Raw genomic sequence first — 14,049 nt, forward strand, 5'->3', positions numbered from 1 at the left:
GACTGAACTGACACTGGCCCTGCTTCCTGCCGGGTCGGCCGTCAAGATCGGACCGCGCACAGCTCCGGTGATGCGGGATTTAGCTCCTGCCCTGCTTTAACACACCCAGATCTGCTTATGAAGTTGTGCTTAAAAAAACAAAAACCCTGAACTATTCAGTGTCAGGGTACTTCCGGACCAGTGCTACAGAGCGCAGGTGAAACCAAGGCAAGGTTTCTTTTGATTATCTAAGAATACTTCTGCAACGCAGAATACTAATTCGCGAATCAGTTCCGACTCCTTCTTCCCATTCGCAGGAGCACAGCTGCACAGCACAGCAGAGGCTGCGTTGTAGATATTTTATTGACCTGGCTGAACAAGAGAAAGCCAAATGAACGAGTGGGTATTTGCCATCTTTCTTGAAGTCTCAGTGTATGAAGATGGAAAAGCCGAGTGCCCTGTTTATTGCGTTTCACTCTGCTCACGGGGCTGGCGTTACAGAAGCTTGTGGAAGATGGATACTCCTCTGGTAAGGTGTAATATAACCCACCAGGCTATACTGTTAACTTCAAGCTGACAGAAGCAACAATTGCAGCTAGTAATTGTTTTTTGAAAGTCATATTTTCAACCCAGTCCTTGGGTACCTTGACCCACTCCATAGTTTTGCTCTAGCCCATCTTCCAATACACTTGGACTATAATTTTCTAGAAACTCAAGGCAAAGTCTGACAAAGTCATTAAATATTAACATTTGCTTAACTAAGCCAGAGAATGGAGATGATAGCTAACATCAGCGGTATCCCTAATAATACTGGAGACTGGAGTTTCAGCACTTCACATTCATAATCATAGATTTAGTTCCTCGCGTCAAAGAATAAGAAATGAGAAACACAATTCAATGGCCAAAACCTCTCAGTGCAAGCCCCGATGCTTATAGAAATAGAAATTTGTCTCCGTTCCCCAACATCAGGCATATAAGCGTGACGCTGTACACTGATTTGCTTTTTTAAAACTTTGTAATGCAAAAGAGTGTATATTCCTGCTGAGTTGTCGGAATGTTCTGGAGCGTGGCACTTTTTTTTTTAGAGAGAACAGGCTAGCAACCCAACGCATGTTTCCGACTCAGCATGTTCTCAGATTCCGGAGTTAGTGGGGGCGAGGAGCAGCTCTCGGGGCACCCTGCTACTGTAATGATGAGGAGTTTCGATGGAGTGAAAAGAAAATGCAGAAGACAAAGAGAGAGAGAGAGAGAGAGAGAGAGAGAGAGAGAGAGAGAGAGAGAGAGAGAGAGAGAGAGAGTGAGGCACCCCTCAATCCCACAAACAAACAAGCCAAGAGGGAGTGCTTGACTCAGCTTTGAGATCAAAGAGGCTGAAAGCTCTTCTCCTACTTCATCTCTCCATTTCCTCTCTCTGCCCTTCTCTCTCTCTCTCTCTCTCTCTCTCTCTCTCTCTCTCTCTCTCTCTCTCTCCCCCCCCATGGGCTTAGAAGCACATAGACATGAAATTTCTGTAGCAGGAACAGTTCTCAAAGATATCAGAGGGAGAAGCAGAAAGAGAATGAGTGAAGATACAGATAGTTGCTGAGACAGACGAGGGGAAAAAGAAACGGAGTATGAGGTGATGCAGTCCAGGTGGATGACAGGAGGGATAGGAACGCGCTCTGCCCATATACGGGGTCAGGAGAGAGACGAAAAACCAACGAAAGAAGGAAAGAGGATGGGCGGAGCTTCTTGGAGAGATTGATGAGATGAGGGGATAAGGTGACTCTGCAGAGGAGCACGACGAGAGAGAGAGAGAGAGAGAGAGAGAGAGAGAGGATCAAAATGTAAAGAATAAAAGTCAGTTCTCCCTCCAGTACGTTACTGTACCGACCAATCTGACTGAGGGTAATTAAGCACGTCAACGCTGTAGCTGTACATACAGGCTAGCAGTCCTGTCACAGCTAATTCCAGAAGCTGACTGATGGTAACTGGTCTTGTTTTCTGCACAGTTATGCCACATTTCCTTTGGCTTCTTACATGAATGACCTGTTTTAAAAAGATTGGGTGAGCTATAGTGTTTCACAAAATGGTCTTGCTCTGCTGTGTAAAATTCAATAAAAAGATATTAAGAAAAAAGAGAGGTGACATCTAGATATTTGTGTATGTATATATAAATGTATATACAGTTGTGGTCATTGCTGTTGGCACCTTTGGTTGTTTTGTATATCAATGCCAATAGCTTCAGGTATAAATTGATACAGCTTTGTATCATTATAATGTTTTAATAACATGTTCAAAATTGAACAACGTAAAAGATACACACGTCCAGTCAACACACGTCCAATCATTTGAAAGAAGAAATACAAAAGACGCATAACAGGTTTAAAGGCACTTTTCCCTAATATTTGGTTGAACAACAGCCTGCAAATGTTTTTGTGGCCATGTGTGAGCTTCATGCACCTGTCTGTCAGTATTTTCTCACAGATCTCTCCAAAAACAGGATTGAATTCAGGACTCATTGCTGGTCGGTTGAAAACAGTCCATGTTTTCCACCTCAACCATACAGTTTATAGTTTGTTCTACCCCAAACCAAGTTTTCTTACATTTAACTGTGCATTACAGTATAAAATGCCTTGAAAATCCTCTGATCTCATTACTCCTGTAACACATTCAGGGCCCCTAGTCCCAGAAGAAACAAAGCGGCCCAACAGCATTATGGATCCTCCATCATGTTTCACTAAAAGGAGGGTACACTTTACCTTATAAGCTTCAATTCATTGTCTACAAACAGCATTGGTCTACAATATCAAAGAGCTCTATTTGGGTTCCGTCTGTCCATAGGACATTTTCCCCAGGATTGTGGTTTTTCTGTGCATATTTTGGCAAAGTTGAGTTTTATGTCTTTCTTGGACCAGTGGGGTCCTTTTTGGTCTTTTGAATGTTGTATGTGGTTTCATTTGTGGTTTCATTTGCATGTTTCAGACCAACTTTTGTAGGGTTCTGTTACTAGTTTTCTTCACCACATCTTGGAAGGTTTTTGAATGACTGAACCTAAACCTCGTGATAACATTTTGAACCATTGACATAGAGAGGCCAAGGTGTTTGGAGAAGGTCTGGAACCCTTTTGACTGCTTGTGCTTGATGATAATAACGTTTCTGGTCTGCCCTGACAGCTCTATTGTCTTTTCCATGTTTAAAACATAAAAAAAACACCATTCACAGGCTAATTAAAGTCATGTAAGCTCTGACCAGTTGGGGATAGGTAAGTATAATTTCTAATTAATCACAGAAAAGTCTGTTTGTTCTTTGTTTCAAACTGAAGGAAAGGTGGCAATAATCGTGCCCTGGCATTCTATAAATTCCTGTGGTATTCGTAAGTGCTTGCAAAATAGCATTTGCACGTGCCGGTACAGCATCCAGCTAACACCAGCTCTTTCAGCAAAAGGAGGCCACTTATAAATGAGGCCAGTAAAAAGCTGACACACTGAACACAGTGTAGAGGCTTCTGGTACAGTGAGTTAGCTGGCTTCAGAGTAGATATAGAGTCAAAGGTATGACAGCTTTAGAGCAGGAGGACCTAATAAAGACACCATTCAGTGTATGCACAAACACAGCATTAAAGTGAAGACTGATGGGTAATAGAGTTTTTTCACCCATATTACAACTACACAAGCTTTTTCAAAGAGAAGGGAAGGGAGTGTATATTGAATTGTGTTTGAGTAACTCCAGGGGATTGATATTTTTGGACAATCCGGATCAATCTAAAAGCAAATCACTCAGAGGGAACATCGCAAACAAAGGTGGAGAAGGATTTTTCTTTTATAATTGATAGAGATACCTCAGTATAGTATGGGTCTGGGTGTGTGTTTCAGTGCATTTGTGTTTCAAGTCAAGGGATGTGGTGATTCATAGAGTGAGATCACACTGTGCTTGTGTGTGTGTGTGTGTGTGTGTGTGTGTGTTGGGGGGGGGATGAGAGAGAGAGAGAGAGAGATAGAGAGAGAGAGAGGTGGGTCTGTTTGGACTGCCGCCACTTCAGACCATATGTCCGGTGACTAGGAATGCTCACTCTGTTCCACAAATGTGTGTGTATGTGTGTGGTGTTTGTGTGTGTGTTTGTGTGTGAGAGGGAGAAGCTGTACTGCAGATGGAGCAGGTCACAAAGTCTAGTGGAACTGATTGTTAAAGTCTCCCGTCCAGCAGAAACATTTGCGTGTGTAAACACATGCGCGCACACACACGCACACACACACACACACACACACACACACACACAAAGATAACCAAAAGAAGAAATGTGCTGCAAAGCAAAAATGGCTTCTTCTTTTCAAATCTTTGTCACATCTCTGCCTCTCACTTCTGCAGAAGCCATTTATCTTTCTTTCTCTTCTTTTTTTTTTCTCACTGTCACACTTTTACTGAAGGAAAACACAGCATGTGAGTCGGAGCAGTGTGTCTCCCAGGCTTCTCCACAGCTTTAACACATGTTACATATACTCCCACATACCAACCACTTATTAGAAGCAGTCATTAATTAGCAACACCCCGTAGGTGTGCGTTTGTACACCTACGCCATCTGTTGCTGTGCACAGTTTGTCTTAGTCATCCTTCAACTCTTCACTAGAGGAGAACGTTGAGTCACGGATCGCACGCATCGACAGAAACCCTTGTGCATGGGGAAAGTTCCAGAAACACCACTTGGTGCACTCATAGCAGGACAAACACAGTGTCACTGCAGGGTCGAGAACAGTCCGCCTCCTCAAGCAGTGTGGCAAGCAGTGCTCAGAAACTAACCAGTGATGCACAGCAGAATGCTGAACTCTGCCTAGCGACGGGTCAGGTAGAACCTGTGATTGTACGAATATGAAATCCACTTATGAATGCATTTCATAATGATGCAGCTGGTGAATTTATATCTGCTTACAGTCCTCGTCTCAACATGATTAATAGCAATCTGCTCACCTTCTGAGAGTTTGTGCCAGTTAACAGCCAGTTGGCATTCATCTTGTCCCCAGTTTCCTCCTTCTCCACATACGCTCATCGATTCTTCTACAGTGGTCAATGGGAACGCAGGAGTGGAGTGTGTGTGAGGTACCTGTCTGCTGCTCGATATAGGGGCAGGCTGAGGCTTCATCATTTTTCAACCCGACACACTCGCATGTGGTTCAGGGCTGCTGTGCTGGGCAGCTACACCCAGTCTCACACACACACACACACACACACACACACACACACACACACACACACACACACACACACACACACACACACACACACACATACACACATACACACATACACATATATAAACTTGTGCTGTGTCTATGCCTACACCTAACCTTATTTATTTATACACACATTTCAGTGTAAGGTTATATATCAGAATTGTGTTTTCCTATCATCCTGTGTGCACTGGTCTACCCAACAACAGCAAAACAGACCCCCCCCCCACACACACACACACAATGACAGACATACACTCGGGCTGTTAGGGTGAGATTGTCTGAAGGTGATATTTTCTCAGTGTGTGTTCAGTGAAACTAGACAGCTGAATTAGAGGAGGTGGTAAAAGACTTAGAACTGCTCTCAGTCGAGGCCTTTTAAAAAAGCAGGGTGATTTATCAGCATGATAGATGAGAGAGGTGTGTGTGCGTGCGCGTGCGTGCGTTGTGTGTTGGCAGCGGGGGTAGAAGAAAACCAAAGCTTACATTCTGAGCACTACCATACCAGAGATTTTGACACATAGTATGGCAGTATTACAAGTTGTGTGTCTGTGTATGTGAAGTTATATAGTGAATTTTCCCCAATGTTCAATAGCTATGCAAAATTACTTATGAGATTTAACAGACATTGAATAAATGATAGCAGCCAAAGACATCCATCTGTCCAAAGAGACAGACAGACAGACAGACAGACAGACAGACAGACAGAGAGAGAGAGAGAGTGAGCAGGAGAAAAATAAAGAACAGGTCCAGGGGAGCCTTGCTTTTATATTTTTGTAAAATTAATTACAGACATTAATCACACACACACATTCTAATCTATCAATGTAATACACTATAGTCTTTTATGTGTCTTCCCAGATACATAGATTTTATGGCACTCAAGAAAGTGACGGAGTACTTTAACCTCATTAATTATGACAGAAATAATCATTCATTGAGAAAGATAATATTTGGGCAGGAAAAAATTATGGAAGGCATTTAATTGGATTGTGAAACAATAACAGTAAAACAATAACAGAAAGAAACATGAAAAAATATTGGTTAATATAATTCATTTAAATAATTAATTGGCCCCTCCTGGCATCAGTGACATATCCAAATATCAGGAGATGTTTCAGAGGTGCATTTTTATGAAAGATTAAAAATAAGATACGTATTTTAAATTATATGATACTGATGAACAACATACACAATTTTAGTGGCATATAAACTAACAAGATGAATAAATTCCATTTTGGTTTCAGTTTGACTGCATTTTATTACAGTAACACCTTACTTGAGGTGGGCGGGTGGGTGGAGTTATTACATATTGCAACACTATACATTCCAGCACTTCCCAAGTGCATTGCAGCGATAAGGGCACATTTTAGAGAGCATCTTTAAACTGCCGAGTGCTTTGCCGTTTAATGCTGACGGCGGGGTTGCGGTGCGTCCGAGAAACTCCGGGCGCGCTCTCTGCGATTAAACTGAGCCCCCGTGCTTTATGCCCCTGTTGTTACGCTGAGCACAGCGGCACGAGGACTGAAATTGCCTCCGTTGGCCTGGTCCAGGGCAGGACATAAGACGAGTGAAATGGGAAAATGTCAAAAAGGGACCGGTCTGCCTAAATTATCGCATGGTTGCATGGATTTTGGAGTGCACCACTTCCAGCCCGTCTCTTGTCAATAGCTGTGTAGGCTCGTTCTCTTTCTCTGTTGCTTTGTTGGATATTTATCTGTGTTCACACGTGGTTCAGGAATGAGCGAGGTGTTATGTACATTAAGTGATAAGGACACCATGCTGACACTATTTTACTGCATTTTTTAAACTAATCTTTTTCTTTTTTTCTCGTGAGACAATAGCATGAGCTTGTACTTCTCAACTGTGTGGCTCAAAGCCCCAGATAAGCGTGAGATTAAAATATCTCTGATTAAAATCAGGGACCGAGTGTAGAGCTCAGAGAAATTGCGAAAATGTAAAAATGCTTTATAGTGCATTAGGCTTTGCTTAAAGGAAAGAAAACAACCCGAATAATAACTTGAATAATAAAGAGTAATTAAGAGAAATCACACAGGCCTTCATAATAATAATAATAATAATAATAATAATTATTATTATTATTATTCCTTTATGCATGAGAAGGGACACTGAAATCCTACATGATCCCTGTTCTTTATCTCTCTGCATGTGTGCATGTGAAGTGATTCTTGGGAAATTAATTAGGCAAGAGCAACGCTAATGAAAGCAGTGGCGCGTGGGGGGAAGCGGAGGGAGTGACGCGGACGTGGGCTGGACTGAAGAGCTCATTTTGCTTTAAAGAAAAGGGAGGAGAGTGAGAGGGGATAAAGGACTTAATGGAACTCTCATCCCTGCAGCTTTACAAGGCAATCACCATCAGAGCACTGGATGAGAGAGAGAGAGAGAGAGAGAGAGAGAGAGAGGGAGGGGGAGAGAGAGAGGGGAGGGAGAGAGAGGGGGGAGAGGGCGGAGAGAGAGAGAGGGGGGGAGAGAGGGGGGGGGGAGGGGGGAGAGAGGGGGGAGAGAGAGGGGGGGAGAGAGAGAGGGGGAGAGAGAGAGAGAGAGAGGGGGAGAGAGAGAGAGGGGGAGAGAGAGGGGGGGAGAGAGAGAGAGAGAGAGAGAGGGGGAGAGAGAGAGAGGGGGGGGGGGGGGAATCCGCAGAGTTCACTTGCTAGCTTGGCAAAAGTTTAACTAACCGTGTGTCTGAGCTCTTTTGTATTATGTTTGCATGTGTGTGCACCATTTCCCCCGTTTTGTGGGGACCCGTCATTCGGTTTAGCATCTGGCGTTCTTGGTCAGCTCTGGGTACACTCCTAGCTCATTCTACTAGTTGGTGTTGGCTGAGCAGGGCCCTCATTTGTAGTGTCGGCGGTGATTTGGCCTGATGGTGTGCCGCCTCTGCTGCTCAGCGGAACTTGGCTGCTAGCATAGTGAACTGCTGTGCTTGACCTGGGTTTTGCTCATCTTCTGCCTGGACTAAACAGGGGGGAGATGGCCAGGCTGCCATATGTCACAACAAACCTAGGGCCGTGGGAGTTGACTTCCGTTATGTAAACTCTTTTAAAGTTGTCGGCCCGATCGCCTTACTTGTTCTGTTAGTCTATCACCCTCCTTGTCACCCTCCCATCCTTGGCTCCTCCAACTCTCGACGCATTGCCTTCCTACTGCTCGCCGGCGCCGCTTTAATTATCTTCACCCGCTCCTTATCGCCCCTTACATGAGTTCTGAGCCTCAGTTGTGTATTATTAGCCTTGTTGTGTTGGGCTTTTGTCTACGCTCTGTTTGCTCCTTTGTCTATCCCTTGATATCATGTTTGTCGTTTGCTTGAACCTGAACTGTTTAATGTTTGTCTCTGCCTAATTCCTTTTAATAAAACACCTGCGATCCCATGCAGCTGCAGCAGGGGTTGTTTCCTACGCCTCAGACGGGTTTTATCGCTGATCCTAATGAACTCCTCACACTTGCCTGCTTAATGTGTACAGCAGCTATTTTGCTAGGCGGCTCAAATATGCATATTGACACTGCCTGTGTACTTGCAAAATAACTTCTGGATGATTCTGACCTTCATACCATCTGTTCTGTCAGTTTAGACAATTTCTCCGTCACACTGGAACATCTCACTTATTGAATTCACCATTAGTGTTCTTTTCTTTGAGCCAAGTACATGGACCACAATTACCTGTGATCACGCTTCCTTCTCTGCTTACATTTATGCCTCGTCTGTTCTTCACCCTAACTTGCTCTCTGGGACTCTCTCCTTTTATAACGTCACTATTTCCAAAGCTCCGGACAAGCATGCGTCCATTAGAACCTTGCTCTTCTCCATGGTTCACTCTGGGCCATGAAAGAGCTTTAAAAAACTGGCCTCATCATTCGCCCTCTATCTTACATGGACGATGTGTAAACATGCAGGACTGCTCCTGGCTCAACCCTCTTGTAGCTCAAACCTTTCTTCCTATTTTGCTTCAATTATTAAAAATAGTTGCTGTTATCCCCAAATCCTTTTCTAGCCATTTTTAAAGACATCTTTCCATGTCTTTCATCACACCATCCACTACTTGGCTACCTTCTGCTCTACAACTCAACTCTCTATTACGGAGCTAATTATATAAGCTACAACCTAGACGTTTCCCTTATTTCTCTTCTCCAACAGTCCTGGTCTGACATACACACACCCCCCCCCCCCGGCCCCTGCCTCCTTTCTGAATAACATGTGCTTGCTGTTGGCCACTGTTCCACCTGATCTGAACTCAGGCATCTCAATTGCCATTGTTTGCAACAATTAAAGGCTCAACTCAAACCTCAGTTGTATAGCCAAAGTGCTGGATAGAAAGGTGGCACCTCGGTTACAAAGCGACCTTGTCTCCAAAACCCCATTGAGTCGTTCCAGTGTGGGTGGGTTGCATAGCCCAGAGACAGCTGTATTGGGGGTAGTCCGTGACCGTACTCTCCCTGCTGACTGTGGAACCATTACCATTCTCCTCGATCTCAGTTTAGCATTTGACACTGTTTGCCATGATATTTGTCGCTCTGGTCAAGGGTGTCTTGCCAAATTCTGTAAATGTAAATGTAAATGTTGATGTAATATCCTTCTGCCTCTTTGCCATGGGTGTTACTAGATCTGCACTCTCATGGTTTACCTCATATCCTTGAGATAGGGAACATTTTATCTTTATCAGGAAACAAATTATCCAGTCCTACTGTTACTTGTGGTGTCCCGCAGGGATCTGTCCTTATCCCTCTCTATTTCATTCATAATGAAATCCATGCTTCCCCTAGGACATATCATTCACTATTATTGTTTTAATTTTCATTGCTATGAATATGACACACACACACACACACACACACACACACACCACACACACACACCACACACACACACAAACACACACACACACACACACAAACACACACACACACACACACACACACACACACACACACACACACACACTTTTTTCAGTTCAAATTCTCTGCTTTTCCTCCCCTCTGATTAATGAGCACTGGTGACATCAAACTCTGAATGAATTCTAACTTGCCCAAATTAAACACTGAAAAGTAATATATCCTACTGATTGTACATTGTACATTGTACAAATTGTACATTAATAGTATTTGTGATTTCTTCTACCACTCTCCCTAGTGGTCTGCAATCTTGGCATCATTTTTGACCCTTCTCTCCTATCAGTTCCCTAGTTAAGGCATCCTTTTATCACCTTTGCAACATTTCATACCTTTGGCTCATACTCAACACCAAGAAAGCTGAAACTGTAGTTCACACATTCATCACCTCACACCTGAATTTCTGCAACACTGACCTTACTGACCTCCTTGCAAAAACCCTTGCTGGATTACAATATATCCAAAAGTCTATAAACTCTACTCGTTACCTGGCAGTTTAAGATTCAGTATAAAACACTTTTTACAACTTATGAAACTCTTCATGGCCTTACACCTCAATACCTCACTGAGTGATTACATCTGTACACCCCTACCTGTACAAACAGGTCAATGTCCTATGATCTACACTTCAGTTTGTTCTCTGGTCTTCAATGGGTGGCAGGTCATACACTGTAATGGCCCCAAAACCCCCAAACCCCAAAACCATTTCCCAAAGTCTTTTTTTGACATTGCTTCCATTTATTTAATTCACAACCACTTCTTTTGCTCAGTGCTATCTCTATTACTTCTGTTTATCATCAAAATATGCTTGCAGTGTTTTACCTGTGCTGTTTGTCTTTTGTATTTTCTCTGTTCCAGGTTGTAGGTCTACCTGTACCACAACGAATACTACTACTGTTACTACTAGTACTGTTGGTAACAATAGTATTAGTTACTATTATTTTTGGTGTTGTTATTCGAATAGCTGCTATATGGAAAAACAAATTCTGTATGTTTGTCCGTTTTTTTGGGGGGGGTTTTTTTGCCAAAAAGATGGATTAAAGTTTATGAATAAAGTTAATTTCATATGATAAGCAGTCTTTATATTTGGGAGGGTATGTGCTGTGACTGCTATAATTGATTATCAGATGTGAAATATCTTTAAAACACAAACACAAAGTGACTCGCTTTTCATTATATTGTTTGACCCTCTGTCCTCTTCAAAACAAAAGTGCCATTCTGTCCCTTTAAATTACCCATCATACCAGTCACTCAGAGTGGTCTGACAGCCATTACGACCTCTAAGCTCTGTCACAACCATCTCTCTAGCCTTTTTACTCTTTCTTTTGCTTAGTGTCTAACTATCCAACAACAAAGTCCACAGGTCTAGCAAACACAAAGGAATTTGTTTGCATTACACTGATTTGACTGCCATATGCAAAAAAACTCTGATTCAATATTTCAAACAGATATTGAAGCACAAGTATTCAAACAAAACTCAGGAACCCCAAACAGTTACAAGAGAAAGTCTCTCTCAAGTCTCTCAAAGCCTATTACACTGCCCACTCTGGGACTCTCCTCCCCTTTTCCCCGATCCTCACCCTTCCTTGGCTCTCACCTGTTCCAGTTTCCAGTGGAATTCTGCAGGCCTGAACGAGTCCCCCTGTGCATAGTCTCTCCGCAGCAGAAACACCAGTCTGCAGTTGTGCACATAGAGAGAGTAATGGTGTCTGTTCATCTCTGGAAGAGACGGAGACAGAGAGAGGCAGAGGATATTTAATAACAATTGTGGAAGGTCAATGACTTCATCTTTCTGAAAAAGAAATTGGCTAAGGGGAGAGGTCTCGCTCCCCTTCACTGCTCCTCCCTTCATCTCCTCTCGACTCCTCCTCATCTTTTCGATCTCGCCCTCTCTCATTCTCTATCGCACCCCCTTACCTGTCTTGTCGGAGTTACAGAGGAGCGTCTCCTTCTCCCCTCTGAGGCCAGGGCTCGGCCCGTGCCTCATCCACGTCGCTATGGTGAACTGGTCCGTCAGGTTCTGCGGCACCACCCAGTCGGGAACCTTGGCCGCTTGACGCCCGTCGAATCGATAGACGAGGTCGCCGTCACGCCCACTGTCTGTCAGCAGCGACGTCGTCCAGTTGAAAGTGGTGCCGGAGGCAGGGAGGAGATCGGTGCTGCCCGACGAAGCCCCTGGAATGTGTCCGGGGAGACCAGAGCTGAGAGTCATTAGTCATCAAAGCACAGGAGGCGTCGTTCAACTCATTCTGTCCATGCTTGAGTTGCAATATGAGTAATGAGGGCAATGGCAGGTTGAATTCAGCTTTACACATAACCTATAGGAAAGAAAGAATTTGAAAATGTGTGTGCTTGTTAGTGTAGCCTTGTCATGCACATTCATGTTACAGATTACATGTCTTCATACCAAAGAAACCCTGCAATTGTAGCTGACGACAGGAACGCATCTTTTGTTTCGGGCCGAGATAAACCGATCTGTCTGAACACAGTGATAAATCTCTATCTCGCTCGCTTTCTTTCCCTGTCACTCATCTCTCTCTCTTTCAGCTCGTCTTCTCTGTGTTCTGCGTTGTGCTTTGACTGCTTTTTTCATTCCTTTTGGTGGAAATCTGAAAGCCATTTTCCATGGAAGCATTCCACCACGAGAAAAACACAAACACTTCCACCGTGCGGTAGAGATTGCTACACTGCAGAGTATCACACTGACAAACCCGCTAAAGCTTGGGAGACAGAATGCATTTCCTTGCCTGGGCACTGAACACACACCTTTGTGCGAGACTGGCTTTAGAACCGCGCCTGTACATGATTGATAAGAATAGACTTCTCTCCGGGGTGTCGGCATAGACAGACGAGAACAGTAGGGAACCGAGGGTCTAATTCACTACAGCACACTGCACCAGCAAACACTAACCCCAGATCCGGCAACATGGATGTCAGTCAATTTCCTGATACGGCTGCAACAATAACGGATATTGCTTGCTGTAAGATCTACTTTGGGTCAGTTCAGAACATGCTTTCATTTACTTCAGTTCTCTCTCTCTCTCTCTCTCTCTCTCTCTCTCTCTCTCTCTCTCTCTCTCTCTCTCTCTCTCATTAAATCACATCAGTGACAAATAATCAAAATCTCAGGCTGTTACTCTTTCTCAACAACTACCTTTAGGATTCCATTAAACATGTGTTTCAAGTCAATGGCTTTCATGGCTTTCAAGTGCAGGGACATGCAGAGAAATTACTGACTGTAGTAACTGACTATTTGCTAGAGATCTGGATGATATATATTATTCCTTAAAGCTTACCACAGAGTTTCTGTAGGGATTTCTCAGAGTAACTCTGTCGGTCACAGCCCTTTCCATTATGGCCAGTCTGGAGCTCCACAGTGACCCTCACAGAGGACACGGCGCCCTCACATGTCTCCAGGTGCATCTTGGGAAATAGCTGCTTACTGCCCATACCTGGCTCATAGTCCACACGTTTATTCCAGCCTACAGAGAGTGAGAAAGGAAGAATTTTTAAGACTTTAAGATACATTTAATGTACCAGCTTCCTGTTTAAAAGAAACTGCCCTCACCATCCTTATTAAGAAAAAAATCAAACACAAATATTCAGTTTCACATCACCAACAGAATCCAGTGCATTCTAAATCATTGATCTGTTTAAAACACGCAAGTTCCAATGTGCAGACCGCAGGCATTGTTATATCTGGGTTAGTAAACCCTTCCGCATTTACCCTACTACTGCTTCACCCCTACTGACACCTCTGCTTGTTCAGCAACTTAAACATTTTTACCAAAGTATACGTGGAGGTAGTACAAACAATCTATTATTTACAATCTCAATATGAACTTGAAGGGCAGTTTCATGCAAAACGTATGTAATCATTATAACCTGCTTAATACAAGAACCAATAGGATTCAGCCATGTGCATCCAATAAAGACCTCTTCCACAGGCCCTGGTATAAAC

General features: G+C 43.5%; 1 protein-coding gene across 5 annotated transcripts in view; it reads right to left on the minus strand.

The window, feature by feature from the left end:
- Positions 1-14,049, minus strand: part of clstn2b (calsyntenin 2b) — a 72,869-nt gene that overhangs the window by 14,243 nt on the left and 44,577 nt on the right. For all 5 annotated transcript variants that reach the window (XM_081699870.1, XM_081699871.1, XM_027028180.3 and 2 more), the window contains 3 exons: positions 13,385-13,570; positions 12,006-12,263; positions 11,686-11,807 (listed from right to left, as the gene is read on the minus strand). In XM_081699870.1, coding sequence (XP_081555996.1) covers positions 11,686-11,807; positions 12,006-12,263; positions 13,385-13,570 — 566 coding nt within the window. The remainder of the gene's footprint in view (positions 1-11,685; positions 11,808-12,005; positions 12,264-13,384; positions 13,571-14,049) is intronic.

Source organism: Electrophorus electricus, chromosome 17, assembly GCF_041902795.1.
Source record: "Electrophorus electricus isolate QZ-2024a chromosome 17, ASM4190279v1, whole genome shotgun sequence".
NCBI lineage: Eukaryota > Metazoa > Chordata > Actinopteri > Gymnotiformes > Gymnotidae > Electrophorus > Electrophorus electricus.